Raw genomic sequence first — 19103 nt, forward strand, 5'->3', positions numbered from 1 at the left:
TTTTTTAAGGATGATTTTGGCTTTTTGTTTAGGGAGAAATTAGTGACCGGGACTGTGACATCTGACTACCCATCACTGCAAGAAATGTGGGTTTCTTGCAGTATTCTTTAGTGGTATTTGGGTGTCTTGAACAAAACAAGTCTCCCTATAGTACAGGAGCCAATGAGCCCCTGGGTTGGCAACTAGCAACATCGAGAGGGTGTTGGATCTGGGGCTGGAGAGATAGCACAGGGGTAGGGTGTTTGCCTTAGACACTGAAGGACGGTGGTTCGAATCCCGGCATACCATAAGGTCCCCCGAGCCTGCCAGGAGCAATTTCTGAGTGTAGAGACAGGAAGTTGTACTGTGGCACTAGAAGGAAGTCTCACTGCCTTTATTTTAGGATGGATTCTGTGGACTTGAACCCTCAGTGGATTGGTCATTTCCTTAGAGAAATGAGATGTGTCTCCCTCCTGCTGTCCCTTGGCACACAGGACAAGGCATTTCAGGACAGATTAGGACGATAGGAGATCAGAGAAGCAGAGCTCCATCTGCCATTGAGAGCATTGACCTTGGCTGATTGAGAAAAGTTTCCTCCCTCCTCCAGACAGCATGCTGGATCCTCATCAGTAGTCAGGGACCGTCAGGAAGGCAGCCTCCTTGCTCATTGTTAATTATCCATTTTTAATTATACTGAGAAGGGCCTTTCCTCCGTGATTTGCTTTTCCGCAGAGCCAGAAACGGCCTGGGAAGAAGTTGAGCACAGCCTGCTGGAGTTGAGATTTCTCCTAAAGCCTCAGAGTGACCCCTCTTAGAGCCACAGGGACCTAGAGAGCAGTTGGGGCAAGTCCGTTAAAACTGCCTCTTCCATCATCTCAAGCCTTATCCAACACAAGGGGCTTTTTGAAGAAGCTCTTCTCAGCAAAGCATGCTCACAAAACTTCTTCCTCTTTCCTTATGCTTGTCAGGTCATCCTCTTGGGACCTCCTTCCTCTGAAATAAGTCCCCCTGATGCTGCCTCTAGCATCAAACTGAGCTCCTTGATGTCTAGCCCCACAGCAAGAGCCTGAACCACTATAGGTCTGACTCTCCAGCATAATCAGCTTCTCTTCAGGCCCACAGCTCCAGGTATCTTGCTTCTCAGGAGGTGGGCCTTCCAAGTGTTACCCCTGACCTCAAAGCTCTAATGACATAGCAGTTATTCTTTTCCTATATGGAGCTGGAGTAGAAGTTGTGTGCTTTTTGTTTTGTTTTGTCTCTAGAACCTTGACTATATTACAATAACACCACCAGGTTCTTTCTATCTGGTTAACTTTTCCTGAATCTCTGAACATATCACAGAGTGGGAATCACATTTCTATATTCTCCATTTTTTAAGAAAAGGAAATGATGAGCAAATGCATGAATGCATGAGAGAATATTCAAGAGACCAGGACCATCTATCAGAGAGGCATCTCTGCTGCATAAATCTCTAAATAAGTTATGGAGGAAGGTTAGACCTTGTCTATACAGTAGCTGGCATATGGGTCTGGGGCTACTGAAAAATGTAGCCATTGAAACATGTAGGACAGAACTATTCAGGTAGCTCCTTGGTCAAACACTGACCTTCCTGAAGCCTAGGACTAAACAGTGTGTATAGAACAAGGGTCTAGTATGCATGCACATATATGCACATGTACATGCACATACCTTTCTATCCTGTCACATCTACTGATTTCCTGGTCACTCTAGAGCTGAATGTTGTGTGCATTCACTGGTTTCACTACATTCCCCCTTTTCCTTAAGAAGTTGTATGCTATTTTTGGTTCATATCCCATGTTCCTTCATCCAGCTCAGAAAGTCATTCAATTGTGCAGTCTGTAACATGACTCCTAGCACCTACCTCCCCTCTCCTCAAAGTCATATATGCATGAACAGTTCTTCAGGATGGCTCCAGGGGGCCCACAGAGCTTATCCTCCTTTATTGTCCACAGTCCTAATCACCTGCATCCCAACCAACCACTAGCAAAATTCCCAAGCATAAAGCTAAAGCCCTGGATTGGGTCTAGGCCCAATCAAATTCAAAAGAAAGTGGTAATCAGCAACGGCAGGGCACAAGGACAGCAGAGTGTGGGCTGTCTCAGCCAAAAAGTCACAGATATCTTGATTCCACTAGTCTGCAGACTTCTAATGCCAGGAGACAAAAATAAACACACAATAGACACACGTTTCTGAGTGTTTTTTTCTATTTTTTGTTTCATTTAGTTTGGAACACTAAGATTTATTTTCAAACAGCACACAGACGGGTCTGCGGGGCAGGGCCAGGCCGGGCTGGTTTCTAGGCCCAGAGTTCTCTGCAGAGAATGGACCCCACCCACAACAGCTGCCAGGAAAAGAGGATCCTTGCCCGGGTGGCATAGCCAAAGCTTCAGGCAAGCGTGGTGGCTCAGCAGTCCCAGGCCCACCCCAGGCCGGGCACACATGCGGCTGTCACCCGGGCGGGTAGGTGTGGGCAGGGCGGGACAGCCAGGAACTCAACTAGGGGACACAGCAGCTTCAGAACACTGGCGACTCCACCCAACTGGCCGAACCAGGCTTCTGGAAAAACCACTTCATCTTTAGGAGAAAAACCTCTCAGCTGAGGTCTCTCTCGGTTTCCCTTTGCTCTTCCAAAGTTTACAAACAAAAATGAATAAAAGAAAAAAAAAAAGAAACACACATTTTTCGGGAGAAGGAGTTCTTCACATGCCCGGAGAGCTGTCCTCACTGCACCCGCTCGGTGAAATTCTCAGGAAAGACACCCCGGCATTTCTCCAGCTCCTTGTGCTGATTCCAGTCACTCTCCTTCACGCCCATGAGCCAGCCTTCATCCTGGGAAGGACGGGAGCACCAGGCTGTCAAGCCCCGTTGAAGAAACCACTTCCAGGAAGCCTGCCCTGCCGCTCACTGTGTACACCTAAGCCATGAGCATAAGTAAGAATGTCCATCCTCTGGCAGGATGAAACTGTGTTGGTGTGGTGAGTTCACGTCTTATCACCTCCCCAGTCCCAGACTGCAAGGCTTCTAAATCTCATTGTCCTGGGGCCACAGAAGATGCCCGTATGAGGCAGCTCAGTTAAACCTTTTAGACTGCCACATCACCTAAGTGCTTTGGAGGGTCCCTTGTCCATTCAATGTTTCTGGAGTGACCAAGGTTCCCCCCAACTACCTAACTCTAACATGGCTTTTGCTAAGGACCCTTCATAGGAATCAATGTCTGTCATTCCAGCCCCTGCTTCTAGCACCTGTGGTAATCACACTCCTCACCCCTGCCTGTGACTGAGGCTCCCACGAACTAAATGGGTGCAGGGGCCTTGTTTTTTCCTTCTGTGCTTTACCACCTCCAGTGTGTCTGACCTGGCTCCATCCCATGCCTTAGACACTAATCCCACTTCTGCTGATTAATGATTCTCCACTACTACCCTACCCAAGGAGGCAGTCAACAGGAGGGGGGAGGCTGTGGGTGGAGAAAAACGAGCCAGTTCTCAAATTGAGAGGCACTGCAAATCCCAGTGAGTACCTTACGTTCCTGTCAAGGACTCAACCCCTCCCCAAGCCATGTCAGCTTCATCCTTAGCCCAGGTCACTTCCATGCACTCCCATGCAGTGACTCTGATAATTAAATCACACAGACATAGGGGTTGGAGCAATAGTGCAACAGGTAAGGTTGCCTTCCATGCAACTGGGTTCAATCCCTAGTATACCATTTGGTCTCCCAAACCCACCAGTTTGGTGGGTTTCTTGAGTGCTGGCTCCCATACCCAGAATCACATAGACATAGTGGTGACTCAATGAGTTCTCTGGAATCAAAAAGAATCCTACAGGACCCCCCAAGGCCTTGGGTACCACCTCAATCTGCAGTTCCACCCTCCATCCACACCAGCCAGGCCAGGAGAGCCCACTTGAAGATGAACCAGCAGGAGGAGTCACAGCAGGTGAAGGGTCTTGGGAGAGAAACGGCTGATGACCTGGCTGGAACTTGCAGTCCTGCTGGGGAACCACTGTCCCAATGGGACGGGAAATTTAAGGACTGGGAAAGACTGAGGTTTCCTGCCAAGTCAAAGGGAGGTTGGCAGGAGAGTGAGAATGGGGTGCCTGCCTATAGTGAGCCAGGCAAGAGAAAGAGAGGAGAGCCTAAGGGAAGACATTGACATAGAAAGAAAAGTTCAAGGAGAAGAGAGAAAAGGGAGAGAGGGGTCGTGTCCATGCAGAAGAAACAGAAGGAAAAAGGAAAGGAAAAAAGAAGGAAAGAAGTGAAGAGTGAGTTGGGAAGTGATGGGGGCAGGGCGGGACAAGCCTGAATTGACGGGCCTCTGCTGCCCCCTGCCGGCAGATCGCTGCACATCCAGCCACAGCCTCACATAGGCCTCACCTGCTCTTCTGGGTTCTGGAAGGGGATCACCAGCACCACATCCCCGGCCTTAAGCTGCAGCTCATCTGTGTCAGTGGCCGTGTAGTCGTGCTGGGCTTGCACCTGCGGAGGTAGCAGCAGAGTTTAGCACACCCTCTCCTGTAGCCCAAGCCTGCACAGTGTACTGAGCTGGTCAGAGGCTTCCAGACTATAGTAGAATGCATCTGGCCCAGGGCTCAGAGGCAACCTCTCAGTTTGGGATGCAAAGGTAGGAAGACTTGGGACACACCACACAGCCTCCTGGACTCAGTGGTCTTGTCTGTGATCGATCCCTTCTCCAAGGTCCCCAGGAGGTAGGGCCAATCAGGCTGGGCTCACCTTGAACATGAACCCTGGGGGCAGGTCCAGGCGCCCCGGCCCACTGCTGCCCTCCACGGTGCCATTCACAGTTGCTGAGAACGTCTCCACCACCACGGCGGGGAGAGAGCTCTGGAGAAGAGGGGACACGCAGGTCAGCATGGGGTAGGGAGAGGAAGGAGCTGGCAGGGCCAGGGTGACAGGGTAGGAGAAGGGGGTGTCTGTGCCTGCTGCCGTGTCCGTCTGAACCCGGTTCCTCCACAGGAACTTTGTATAACCTGGACCAGCACGGAGCAAAGAGCATGGGCAAGACATAGGGATGGGCAACCGCAGGCTGGCGGCAGACAGACAGATAGCAGGGAAGAAAATACAGGGCCGTGGTCCTGTGGTCTTACAGAGGCTGGTTCACTGGCTGCTGTCTCCCCGGGCTCCTGGGCTCCGGCCACAGCTGGGGTGCCCCCTGTCACCTCCGTGGCCTCTGCTGGCTGCAATATAAATGCCGCATGGGGTTAATTGTGAGACAAGAGCCGGGCCCAAGACAAGGGAGGGTGTCCCCAGAAGGCAGAGCCTCAGGGGCTTCAAGTGCCAGCCAGCCTCTCTGCATGGCAGAGGAAGCCCTGGAGGAAAGGCCAGGCCGGAAGCACAGGAAGCAGCTGAAGAATGGCAGAATGAGGAAGTCTGAGAGGAAGTGGAAAGAGGGAGACATAGGCCTCAGGATGCTGGGGGCCCTTCCTCACAATCTGGGGAAGACCTTGCTGAGCTGCTGTTTATCACTGAGTTGCCCAGGACCATTTGCCCAGGACAACCTCACACACCTGTCCCAGCACAAAGTCAACCCATCCTGGTTATCTGCTCCTCCCGGGCAGAGGGGGGACAGCAGAGCTCCATGATACAGGTGGGATCAGAACCAAGACCAGAAGTCTGCCCAGACCTGGGCCAACCTGAAATCTGTTCAGCCTTCCTGCTGACATTTCCTTATTGAGAGAAAGTGGAAGTGCTAGAACTAGGTTTCCCTCTAGATCTCCAGAGTGGAGAATGTACCAGGGAGAGCCTACGACACACCAGCAGGTCTGAGCTGAGAGGCCTGAAATGGGGCAGAGTGTGGGACAGGAGCTAAAATAACCTTAGACACCCCCAGCCACACTGGCAGGTCTATCCTAGCACTGCCTGGCTGGTGAACTTGGCCTCACCCTTCAGGCCCACAGAGACCTTTTCCATTCTGGACCTTTCCTCTGGGCTCTTCAGATGATGCCCCCAGACACTGAGGACAGACGGGGTTGCTGCTGGGCAGTCACTTACTTGGGCAGGCCCCGGCTCGGCTGTCTGGCTGGGCCAGGACACAGCAAAGGAGCCTTCAGCAGTGCAGGACTCCCCAGAAGGCAGGCTGCTGGCTGGAGTCTCTGTGGACTAGGGACAGGCCAGCAGGACAGTGGGCAGAGGGGTGGGCCAGGAAGAGGTGTTGGGTAGGAGCACGAGACAAGAGAAGACAGTGTGAGTGGCGCAGGGCTGGCATGAGAGAGCACGGGTGCCAAGAAGGACCCTGAGGAGAAGGCTTCCCCTCGTCATCTTTGCTGCACCATGGGCAGGGAAGATGTGATGCACCATGGCTCCAGTAGTGCACCAGTAGTGCAAATTTACTTGTTGGGTGTCTCTGTGTCCCCTCCCCAGTCCCAGACTTCCAGGATGATGAAAATACCAGTCCAGCAGGCCCTGGCCACACTGGGGCTCCAGCCTCACTCTCCAGTTCCTGCTGTTCCTCAAATCCTCTGTCCCTGCATTCACCCAACATCTCTGGATGCCATTACCCACAGCTCTCCCCAACTCATAAACACAAAGTGTTCCCAAGGCCTCCTGCATCCTGGGCCTCAGCATCCCATGAGAACAGCCGTGTGAACAGCTGTAAAGACAGTTGTGCATCCTGGGCATCAGCTGGCCCCTGTCCACACAGAAGTTGCCCCACAGAAACCCTTGTCTCAAGCCATATTCAAGGGCTTGGATAACCCTGAAATCAGGCAGAGGACATGGAGTCGCCTCAAAGTGGGAAGTGGCCCAAAAGTTGGGCTCAAAGTTGCCCTAGAAGTGATCTGTGAGGGCAGTTGGGCTATGCATGCATCTGTGAGCAGCCCATGAGTTTTACAGATACAGGAGGCAGGAGGCCCACACAAGGGGCTCTCTCAGGCTCCCCGCGAACACAGCTTACCTCCCAGAGGTCCCACGGAATTGGCTGAAGCAGTAGGAAGGAGAAGGAGAGTGTTAGCATAGCAGTTAGACATTGCATGCAAGCAATTTCCAGAGACATCCAACCCTCACCCACCCAGGTGAGTCCCAGATACTGCCCAAGGTCTGGACCCCAAGTCAGGGATGGTGGATGCCCATAGGTGCTAATCTGGGACACATGTTGCCCCTCTGAGGGTGCTCTCTGGCCTATGTCAGGGTTGGAGAAGTTTCTCACTCAGGGCTATAGGGCACCAGGACACAGCTGTGAGTAGGGGGAAATCTGAGGGGTCTGGATGAGCCCATAGGCCAGGGGGTAGACAGAAACTATAATTAGAGCCTAATTCCCTGGGAGCTCATGGGCAGTGGTGGGCTTCGACCAACCTGACCAGAGGGCGTGGGTGCCTTCACAGGGCTCGCCACAGGTGGCAAAGGGTCAAAGTCCAGGTCCAGGAGGCTGGCCTGTTCCGAGAAAGGCCCCGGGGCCTCAAACTTGGCAGCAGCAGCAGAGGAGGAAGGCAGTTAGTGAAGGGAAGCAGCCACATGGGTATCCCAATGTGCTCTGTGCACACAGCTTGGCCTATCCTCCTCACAGAAGGCACAGGCCACCTCCACCTGCCAGTCCAGTGACAAGTCACGACACTGCCCTGCAGGCCACAGCAGCTTCCCACATCCAAGCCCCATGAGCTTCCTTACTTGCCGCCCCCCTAAAGCAGCAGGCTAGACTACATAGCTTGGACCCTTCCTGGAGAGAACCCCACTCCCACAAGAAGCACTGGCCTCCCAGATTCCCCTTGGTAACACTCACAGCCCAGCCAGCTGCAGGGAGCAAGGACAAGTTACCCAACCTGAACTTTAGGGTTCCTAAGGACCCTTGACATCTGGTGGGGGGAGCCCAGGAATGTGCAGACCGGCCCTTAGAGACAGGCACCATGCCTTATCCATGCAACTCAGTAGACCAGGGGTGCCTGTGTAGAGGATTGGAGAGGCTGAGCTATCCTCTGCTTCCTGCTTGGACTAGGGAATCCCCAAATCACCAGGAAAACCTCTGCCCAGGGAAGAAGAAAAATGCCTCAGGTTTAGGGCTTCCAGCCCTGCAGTGCTGAGAAATGGACTCTGTAAGCATAGACAGGGGTGTCCCAGAAGGGCACCAGCACTGCTGAGGAGCTGAGATTGTTACCCCAGAGTTGAGCAGATTAGAGTCCAGGCTATGAGAATTTACACCCTAGAAAAGAGGCTCCAGGTCCCCAGGCCCTGCACCTCAGATCCCCAGCTGGTGACTTGCCTATTGGCTGGACTGCATTTGATGTGCATGGAGGTGGGAGTATCCACATATGGCTCCCCAAAACCCAGTCACCTCTAAGGAATGGCAGTGTAGAACCACATAGGGCCCAGCTTGAGGTACTCCCCACCCTATAGATGCCCCTTCTCAAAAGTCAGTCCCACCCAGACAACCCCTGCTGAGGCCCAAGGGTAAATGCGTCATTGTTACCCCCGCCCCACCCCAGCAGGCTGACACCCCATTCTCATGCAGACCTGCCCTTTGTTTTAGGGCCACAGCCACTCATCCCAGCCCACACAGTAGTCCCAATAGCATGACCTCATGACAGGTTCACAGGGTCCAGCCACAGGCAGTAGCACCCACAGTATTTGTCCCCCACCTCAGGTATAACCCATTCCTGGAGGGCCAGACAGGTGATATGGGAGACATGCAGGGAACAGAGGGGCATACTCGTGCGTGCAGGCAGCTTGAATGGGGACAACTCATTTGTCCCAGAATGCAGCTGAAGCCAGCCCAGAGAACAAGGGCCCATGGTAGGTGCCCTGTGATGCACAGGGCTGTATGCCAGCTTAGTCCCCACTCATAGGGGCCTGCTCAAGCCTGCCCTGGTTCTATGCCACTTCATTTCCAAGCTGCTCTGGAGCCACCTTCTCCAGAGAAGCCCCACCCCACCCAGACCAGAGGTAGGGCCTGGCTCTCTCACCCACTGAGCCACTCTGGATTCAAAGTTCCTAGTCCAAAACCCAATCCCAACCCTCCCATCAGAGGACCCCTGATAGTACACAGTACTGTTCTCAGCAGAATCCCAGGGAGAAGACAATGACTCAAAAAGTGAGATTTGACATGGCCAAGGCCCAGGAGGGCTCTGAGGGATGAGAGGTCTGTGGCATCCAAAACCAGACCCTAGGTGCCAGGGCTTCCTTTGGCTCTAAAGGGGCCTGATAGTTTCAATATGGTCAAGATGGTTCAGATTGTTCATGTCTTGCCCAGTAATTAGGAACAACAACCCCATAAGATACTCTTCTGGCAGCTGTCCCCAGGACCACCAGGAGTGATTACTGAGCTTAGCCAGAAAGGCCTGAGCACCACTCAGGAAAAAAAAAAATAGCACTGTCCCAAGGCCCACCACTGCCCCACCTGACAGCTTTGGGAGTTAAAATCTAAGGTACCTCACTGAGACTTTCTCCAACTGTGTTTCTACTATATCTTCATCTCCTGCAGTGGCAAAATTCTGAGCTTATCATTTGCCCTTCCTAGTCTACACATATCGCTGTCTCTGGTCAAAGTACTATGTCTACTTGAAGAAACCTGGCAAGTAACATCTACTCCAGAATGCCTACCCGGACTGGCCCAAGTCCTCCATGTTCCGCAGTATTTGGACACAGTATTGATAGAAGCTCAAGGCCACTGCTGTACCAGGACCATTCACCTGGGCCCCATCATCTGACCAGAAGACATGCTCCAAGATGCATAAAGGATGATGATGGAGGGATGAATGGATGAGCAAGAAGAAGGTTCAGGGGCCAATCTCTCCTGCCAAATTCCTGGCTCTTGAGGCAAGGCCCGGGGCATGGGATGGAAGGAGAAGGCCATGCACGCCCAGGAAAGAGCAAGAAGATGGAGAGAGCAGGGCCGCGGAGGCTGCGGCTGACCTGGGAGGGGGTGGTGACGCTGATCTCTGGGACAAGCGTGTCATCAAACAGGCTGAGGATCTGCTCCTGCTTGACCTCCTTGGATGGAGTGTGTTTGGGAGGCGGAGGGACGGGTGGGCCTTTCCGGAGCTGTGGGTCGGCAGCGGGTGAGGGGGCCCCATAGGAGGCACAGCAGCGAGTGGGTGTCAGGGGAGACAGACAGAGACAAAGCCACAGTTAGTCACACCCAGGCCACCAAGAAGAACGAAGCTACAGAATCACTGCTCCCCAAGCCACAGATAGCAGGACCCCGGAGTACCTGGAGACATGCACAGAGGAAGGAAGGTGGACAGAGGATGAAGAAGAGAGAAAAGGAGAAAGGCAGAGAAAAAGAGAAAGGGGTTCTGCCACAGTAGTAAGGAACATGGCTCACGAACCCCTGGTGAGAAAGCTGAAGAGAAGCAGTGGCTGAGGGACAGCCTGTGCAAAGACCCCTCACGCTCCTGCCTCTGCTCTTGCAGCCCAGTTCCTCTGTGTCAGCTCAGCCTGTCTCCCATGGAGGTAGAAGGACTAGTGTCCAGAGAAAATCATACAATTGCCCACTTGGAAGGACTCAAGCAAGGCAGAGAGTGCCTCAACCCCAAAGCCATTGTTTGCTGAGTCAAATGGGAGAAGGCATCATCCAGGGATCCTTGGGACCAGATAGATAAGCATGGTCGCACAGCCAGTTGTCCTTGAGGAAGGTGTGGGTGTGCAACCCACTCTCCAAGGGGCCGTCCTAACCAGCTGTGGTCCTAGGGGCGACAGCCAGACACCAAAGTAAGGCCATCAAAGGTTCACATAGGGCTGATGAGCATGCGAAGTGTGATGGTGGCTCTGACTTTTTCAGCTCCAGCCACCAACTTTGCAAAATCTAGGCAGCTGGAGAAGCCTGGCAAATATGAAACCTGGCTTTGCTATTTCACAATCCATTCATGGAGCCCCAACTTTAAAAGTGCTACTCAGTCCCATTGAGAGGAAGAGCTCTTCCTCTGAGGCTCGAAGTCTGTGTTTTGGGAACAAAGAAAAATAGAGAAGTCAAGCAATGCAGAGACCAGGGAAAGAGAACATGGGGACCTTTCAGGAAAGAGGAAGGGACACAGTCACTGATGCACTTGAAAGGGGCTGCCCACCAGAGAGGAGAGCTGGGACAGTGTGCAAGGAAGGCTGAGTTAGCAGCAGCCCAGCTGGACAACGTCTCTGGCCGCAAACCTGACCAGGAGCTCTGGGGCTCAGGACCAGTGAGAAGGTAGGACAGAGAAGGCAGAAGAGGGTGGTAGGTGGACTGTCACCGACATGGTGCTCACCTGAGATGGGGACTTGGGGAGAGTGGCTCCAGGGGTGGTGGCCGGCTCGGGCTCATGGTTGACTCTGATCTCAGGGGTGGCAGCTGGAGAGCCATCTGGAGGTGGTGATGGGCTGCTCCCTTTGGCAGGGACATTGTCACTGTGAAGGTAAGAAGAGGAAGAGGGGACAGAGAGATAGGACAGAAGTAAGCAATTGTCTTGTATGCAGCCAACCAAGATTCAATCCCTGGCACCCCAAACTCTGCCAGGAGTGATCTCTGAGCACAAAACCAGGGGTATGCCCTGAGCACCATTAGATGTGGCCCTATAATAACAAAAAACAAAAGTGTTGAGGTGGTTGCAGAGTTGAGAAGAGCGGAGGAGACATGTGGAGAGTACCATGTATGTACATGTATGTATATATGTTTAAGCATGTACAATTGGGACCTGTAGTGTGTGTGAGTAGCCATACAGATTGACTGAGATCCTGTGATGTTCCTGGGGGGAGAAGATTCTTGTGTAAACACACATGTGCCTGAGACAGAGAATGGACAGAAATGGAGGGAAGGGGCACAAGGCTATCATATAACAAGGACAATTCAGAGCCTACTCCTCCCTGTGGGTCTATGATTCCAGAAGCCCAAACTGCCCACAGGCCTCCATAAGGTTCAAACCCTTGTCTCTTGCTGAAGGACCGAGCTCACAGCACAAAGAAGCTAAACATCCAAAGAGGCAAAGTGAGTCACCCCAAAGCCACACAGCAGTCCCTGGGCTTAGAGGAACTTCCCTCCTTCCCCTGCTAGATCCCCCAAGTTCTATTGGCTGGCCTTGCTTGCCACCCACTCATAGCAGAAGGCCAGTCACAGCCCCCTCACAGGCCCACACTGCCATCCATACCACATGCACTTAGAGAAGCTCTACGCCACTAGTCCCCCCAGATGGCAGAGGAGCACACATGGGTCAGGACTTTCCAGTGTGAGAGCAGCTGGGGTAAGAGGTTGAGGGCCCTAAGCCATGTTGCTCAAAACCCAAAAAACATAACCAAGAGTGCTCTGAGCCTGCCACTTGGGTGCTGAAGGGCAGACAATAAATGCCAGTACTTGCATAAAAGAATTCATCCTCCCCTAGCATCAAGGCCAGTCAGTAGTCACAGGAAACCAGGTTTAGAGTTATATTAAATAAAATGTGAAATGCAGCTCCCTGGTTTCAACAGCAACAATGTGAGTCTGAGAGGCATCATGATGAATGGCGACTATGGATCTAGGAGGAACAAGAAACTGGGGCACCTGTGGGGTGTCAGAGGAGGGGCAAAAAGGAAGAAAATGAGGTCAGAGAATGATATGAACCTGCTTTAGGGAACATGATAAACAGCTTATCTTCAGAAATCAGGCTTAGAGGAATATAGGTTCCTTGACAAACACACACACACACACACACACACACACACACACACACACGCACGCACGCACACACTGCCTTCCCTCTGTTGCCCTCACTCCTTTCTGGCTACCTGCTCCATGTGCCGATGCATCCCTGTCATGCGCTATCTAGATGTGCACAATGCTGTAGGCCCTGTTCTGACTCTACCCAAGTCTGCTCCCACCCTACATTGCTTCTATCCATCTGTTCCCAAAGTAGACACACACACACACACACACACACACACACTCCAGCACAGTGCAGTGGTTCCCTCCCACCAGCATCCCTGCCCAGCAACACCACACATAGGAAGAGAGGTTAGGGTTAGTGGCACCCTGGAGCAGGGCACGAGGCACATGCATGGGGTGTCCGGGTGCTGGCCCCAGAGGCCCCCCACAATGCAGCACTCATTACCAGTACCTGTTCTTCTTCCTTCTCAGCCGGGAGAACAGTTTAGTTTTCTTTCTGCAGGGGACGGATGAGGAGGCCTTCATTTTGGCCCATTTCTCTTGCCTACAGCACAACCTCAGTCCCAGAGGAGAGCAAAGAAAAGGGCAGCCTCCCCTTTTCCCCACCCCACCCCAGACCTGGCCTGCTTGCCGAGTGCCTAGACTGGAACTGACATAATGACCAGAAGAGGACCTGCCCCAAGCAAGGCTGGAGAAACCAACACAGCTTTATGCTTTTTGGTGGGTTTTGCTTTGTTTGTTTTGGGGACACACTCAGCTATGATCAGGGTTTACTCCTTACTTTGTGCTCAGGAATCATTCCTGGCAGGCTCAGGGGAAACATATGGGATGTCAGAAATTGAACCCAGGTCGGCCTCATGCAAGGCAAGTCCTCTACACCCTGTAGTAAGGATGCTTTATCAGCTCCATTGGTTACCCAATGCCTGGGGGCAGGGAAGGTGTCCAGCCAGTGAGCAGACCTGGAAAAGGGGCCCAGTCTGCAAAATAGACACTATAGTGACTCAAGCCCTCCTCTCCTGTAATTCTGCCCCTTTTCCACATTGCCCTTCATTTCTCCCCTCTAGGCCAAGCAGTTATGGTACAAGTGGGGAGCAGTCCTCCAGCAGGAAATTACCCACATCACCAACCTCCAGGAAACTCCATAGGCTCACCTTTCTCAGTCACATAAGTTCGAACAATGAGGTACCATCTCACACCACAGAGACTGGCACACATCACAAAGAACAAGAACAATCAGTGCTGGCAGGGATGTGGAGGGAAAGGAACTCTTATTCACTGCTGGTGGGAATGCTGTCTAGTCCAGCCTTTATGTAAAACAATGTGTAGATTCCTCAAAAAACTGGAAATTGAGCTCCCTTATGATCCAGCTATACCACTCCTAGGGATAGACCCTAGGAATTCAAAAATCCCTTCCTGACACCTATAATTATTGCAACACTATTTACAACAGCCAGACTCTGGAAACAACCAAGATGCCCTTCAACAGATGAATAGTTAAAGACACTGTGGTACATTTACACAATGGAATATTATGCAGCCTCAAGAGAGATGAAGTCATAAATTTTTTCTATTCATGGATGTACATGGAATCTATTATGCTGAGTGAAATAAGTCAGAGGGAAAGAGATAGACACAGAATAGTCTCACTCATCTATGGGTTTTAAGAAAAATTAAAGACATTACTTTAATAAGGCTCAGAAACAATAGAGTTAAGGACTGGAAGGTCCAGCTCACGATATGAAGCTCACCATAGAAAGTGGTTAGTGCAGTTAGAGAAATAACTACACTGACAACTATCATAACAATGTGAATGAATGAGGGAATTAGAAAGCCTGTCTCAAATACAAGTAGAGCAGGGGGGAGGGAGATTTGGGAGATTGGTGATGGGCATGTTGCACTGGTGAAGGTGGATTTTTTTTTGGGGGGGGGGGGAAGGTGGATGTTCTTTATATGACTGAAACTCATCCACAATCATGTTTGTAATCAAGGTGTTTAAATAAAGATAATTTTAAAAAAGGGGGCAATAACACTCATCACATCCTCTCTGTGATGATTCCAATGATCTCAAGAAGTAGACACAAGCACCTCATTTTAGACCAGAATAGTCTATGGTACCCCACATGCTGTTTTGCAACCCGCAGGTGTGTATGCATTCGTGCACATGAATATGTACACAACACAAACACATATATATGCACACATGTGCACACTCAAACACATACTCACATGTACACAGAAGCACACACATTCATAAGACATGTGAATATACATATGAACAAACATACATGTACACATTCCTACACATGCACACATATGTGCTTGCATTCCTACACATATTCAAAAACTCACGCATGTCCTCATATGCATATGCACAAATTCAGAAAAGTATACAAACTCGATTGCACTGACATTTACACACACTCACACACATGTACACACACTAATAATAGCAGGCAGAGAAGCAGTGAGATCCCTGCTTGCTACAGTTCCCCAGGAGCCACTCACAGCCAGAGGAACAGACCTCCCACCACCTCCCAGGCTTCCCCAGACAACCAAAATGCCCTGTAGACATCCAAAGGGGCCCTGATTTCTAAGTGCCAAGCTGTGGAAGGAGGATATATGCACAGATTGCAGAACACCAGCAGGGAACTCGTTTTTCAGGAGGAGGAGAGAAAAATAAAAAAACATCCTGGCTCTAATCAGACATTTCTCTATGCAGAAGGTCCCATAGTACCTGACTACTCCTGCAGGCTCTGCTGCTATGTAGAAAGCCTAATGGAGCACACTGAAGGAATTCTGTAAGTTTGTTTGTTTGTTTGTTGGGGGGAGGCACAGGGAAGCCAAGCCACAAAACCCAAACCCACAAGAGACCACAAAAGGAAGGATCCCGGCCAGGCTGCTGCTCACACCAGCAAAGCACAGGCACACACCTGGGCTGAGCCTTGACCGTGAAGCTGTTGCTCCCGTTCTGCTTCTCCAGGCTGATCAGCACATCGTTGAGGTTCTGGTTGAGCTGCAGGAGGGATGACAGCAGACCGCACTTCTGAAGTCACTAAGTCCTATTCTCCCTTGAGCAGCGCCCTCTTCTTCCTGCCGCAGCCCTCCATGCATTCCTCCATCTACCAGGAATGCCCTCAAATCCCTCAACTCCACTCCACACCAAGCCCAGAAACTCAAGGAAAAAAACAGGAATTAGGTTGTTGTTGCTGTTTCTTAGAGCCATCTTTTTTTTTTTTTTTTGGTTTTTGGTTTTTGGTGTTTGGGTCACACCCGGTGACACTCAGGGGTTATTCCTGGCTATGTGCTCAGAAATCACCCCTGGCTTGGGAGACCATATGGGATGCCAGGGATAGAACCACAGTCAGTCCTAGGTTAACATGTGATCCTGCTTTTCTTTTTTTTCTTTTTATGGGGATTTCCTAAAATGCTACATTGAGCTTCTCCTAGTTTTAATCTTTATTTTTTTAATATTATTTTGTTTTGTTTTGTTTTTGGAATATACCCAGAAGTGCTCAAGAGTTTTTCCTGGCTCTGCAATCAGAAATTGCTCCTGGCAGGCTCTAGGGACCATATGGGTTGCCAAAAATCAAACCCAGGAAACAACACAATATAAGAGTCATAGCTGATTGGATTTCCTAACACCCAAATTTGAGAAATAAAATAAGATTACCTTAATACCTAAAGAAACATGAGGAAAATTCTCCATTGACCAAACTTTAGTCATTTTGTTCCTGTCTACATGCTAGGAAACCACTACCATTTTCTGATACTGAGCTCCAAGGACCCAAGTTGGCTGCAAACAGGGTTACAGTAGGAGGGGGCCTGGTTTTGATACTCTCAGAAAAACAACACAGGAAGATGACAGGATCCACTCAATCTGTGGCCTTGTCACAGTAGTCTGAGGAGCCAGCAGCTCACAGTGCAGGCAGACACCCTGGATGGGAGCTCCTGAGAAGAGATGCTCATTGCTTCCTATTCAGGACACAGCAGTTTCAGGGAGCACCAAAGTCCAGGAGAGAAAATGAGCTCTGTGGCCCTTTCTGCATCCTTTGGGTGGGGCACCTACCTTACTCATTTCCTTGTGGAAGTTTTCCTCCAGGCCTGCGATGCTCTGAAAGGTGTTGACGTAGAACCCCACACGGCTGTAGGCAGTGAGGGCAGGAGAAGAGTAAAGTGAGTGTACTGGTGAGTACAGAGAAGTTCCCCAAGCCTCTTGATACACCCCTGCCCTCACTGGAGGGCATAGGAATAGGACTCACAGAGAAATACACGGACACCCAGTATGGCCCAGAGTATAGGGTCAACCCTGCCACCACCTGACGACCCTCACCTGTTCCACAGAGATGGCAGCTCCTCCTGGAGATCCACATTCATCTCCTCAAACACCTTCTGGGCTTTGATGAGCTCCTCCTCGGCCTGAGGAGCAGGACTGGTCATTCCCCTCCATAGGCCTCTGACCCAGCCAGGCCCAGGCAACAACTAGGCTCCCTGCCCCCTTCAACTAGATATGCTGAGACCACCAGGGCTTTGGGCATGAGGAAGTGCAATAGGACAGAGCTCCCAGCAACCTCCCCACATACCAGAGCCTTGCAGCAAGGCCTATGGAGATTGCTGGGGGCAGTACTATGAGGGTCAAAAGGAGAGCCTCAGTCAGGCACAGATGGGCCAGGAGGAAAAACTGATGATGGTTGTCTACTATCTGGTCTGCTGAATGAGTATTCCTCCAACTCATTCTCATTCTCCTCCTACCAGGAGACTCCTTCCTACCTCCATCCTGGCCCCACTCCCACCAGATGAGGTCAGAGGCAGTCACTTAGGTAAAACTGGAGAAGGCTGGGAAGATGAGGGAGAGGCCAGGGCCAGAGCAGGAAGGGCTAGCTGCTAGGAAGAGTACTGTGTTCACTCCTGAAGCCTTCCTTCCACATCTTCCCAGCCCCCAGCATGGTCTGCCTGTACCCCAAGTGGTGGCGCTCAGGCTCCATGTAGCAGTAGGTGAGGAAGCAAGAGAAGATGGAGAATCAGGCCATGATAGTGGTGAGTCACAGGCACCAAAAAGAAGGGGTTCAGCTGGCTCATTGTGGAGCGCACTGCTGGAAACAGTGACTCAGGGCTGACTGGACTCAGGCTCTGAGTCACAGCCCAGGAACGTGGCAGGCCTTGCCCAGATGAAAACTTCCCACCAGCAGCAGTACTTTCTCAGACCTCTCTGGCAGAGGCAGCCATCGGCCCAAATGCCAAATGACCTCAAAGCACGTGGTTTCCAAGCCCACCCAGTGGCTGCTCACAACCTCCAAGCCCACATCAGCCAAGTCAGTCCTGCTGGACCTGACCATGGAGCTGACCTAGGGTGCAATTGAGAATGTAGGAGGAGCCACCACTGCTCCAGGCTGTAGTCCCTTCACATTGCTGAAATTTGCTCGAGTGGACATAAACTCCTTGCACAGCTTTATTAAATCTCATTCTTAAATTAAGGTAGAAGTAATTTCCCCCTCCACACCTATCAATGACTCCTTAAACATGCAATTGCCAAGGTATGAGTAGACTTGGTGATCCCTGAAGCAATGCCTTTACTCCTCTAGAAAACTCAATGCCTGAGAAGGGGCTTATCAGAATACACAAAATGAGAGGCTGATGCTAGAGAGGTCACACAGGGATTAAAGAGTCTGTATCATGTGCCAATCCCAGTTCAATCTCCAGCATCAAATACATTCCTGAGCACCATCAAGTATGGCCCAGACCTCCTACCCCATACCAAAAAATTATTAGTATTGGAGATATAGAAAGAAGGGGGGAGCTCCCACACCTTTAGTCACAAGCACACTGTAATGCATGCTGGGAATCCATGAAGCTCTAGTCCAACATAACCTCTGAACCCACTGTGATCAGCCCAACTCCTGGAGGAGCAGAGGCTGCTGGTCTGTGAGAATCCGGCTGTCACCTCTCACTTCATACTCATTTCAGGATGAAACATTATGACAAGAAACATGATGGCACATCAGCTCCACCCTGTGCCCCCATCACAGCTAAGAACAGAGGTGGCTCCCACCATCTCCGGTGGTAGACTCACTCACTGGTCAGTACATGACAGCACAGCCTCATGGGGTGGAACTTGTCTCCAAAGAGAAGTCAGGGCCAGAGCAATAGTATAACAGTAGAGCATTTGCCTTTAACAAGGCAGACCTGGGACTGACCCAGGTTCAATCCCTAGCATCCCATATGGCTCCTGAGCTCGCCAAAAGCAATTACTGAATGCAGAGCCAAGTATAACCCCAGATAGCAACTGGGTATGGCCCAAAATAAGAATAAGAAAGATTAAAAAAAAAATGAAGTCACTCACTCCCTGGCTCCCCAAGACCCCAGCAAGAAGCAGATGGCAGAGGAAAAACAACCATGTTGACTAAAAAGTTTTGTCCACTTGAGAAAGCATATTGGGCCTGAAGGCAACACATCTGCAGTTAAACAGCTAAGGATGTGACCAAGGCCTGGGCTTCACGACTCACTCCCTCAGGCAGGATCCCCAACCACCCACAGAAATGTTTACCCAACTTCCTTCCATTT

The 19103-nt window shown here is 51.1% G+C and overlaps 1 protein-coding gene across 6 annotated transcripts in view; it reads right to left on the reverse strand.

The window, feature by feature from the left end:
- Nucleotides 1–2651: 2651 nt before the first annotated feature.
- Nucleotides 2652–19103, reverse strand: part of BIN1 (bridging integrator 1) — a 56518-nt gene continuing 40066 nt past the window's right edge. For 2 of the 6 annotated variants that reach the window (XM_049773115.1, XM_049773114.1), the window contains 12 exons: nt 16876–16961; nt 16612–16687; nt 15476–15558; nt 11179–11317; nt 9854–9982; nt 7304–7411; nt 6906–6929; nt 6005–6112; nt 5101–5190; nt 4727–4837; nt 4370–4471; nt 2652–2829 (listed from right to left, as the gene is read on the reverse strand). In XM_049773115.1, the coding sequence (XP_049629072.1) occupies nt 2722–2829; nt 4370–4471; nt 4727–4837; nt 5101–5190; nt 6005–6112; nt 6906–6929; nt 7304–7411; nt 9854–9982; nt 11179–11317; nt 15476–15558; nt 16612–16687; nt 16876–16961 (1164 nt within the window). In that variant the 3' untranslated portion in view covers nt 2652–2721. The remainder of the gene's footprint in view (nt 2830–4369; nt 4472–4726; nt 4838–5100; nt 5191–6004; nt 6113–6905; nt 6930–7303; nt 7412–9853; nt 9983–11178; nt 11318–15475; nt 15559–16611; nt 16688–16875; nt 16962–19103) is intronic. The other 4 variants (XM_049773118.1, XM_049773117.1, XM_049773116.1 and 1 more) reach the window with 3 other exon arrangements.

The sequence above is a fragment of the Suncus etruscus genome, chromosome 5 (genome assembly GCF_024139225.1).
Source record: "Suncus etruscus isolate mSunEtr1 chromosome 5, mSunEtr1.pri.cur, whole genome shotgun sequence".
Lineage (NCBI taxonomy): Eukaryota > Metazoa > Chordata > Mammalia > Eulipotyphla > Soricidae > Suncus > Suncus etruscus.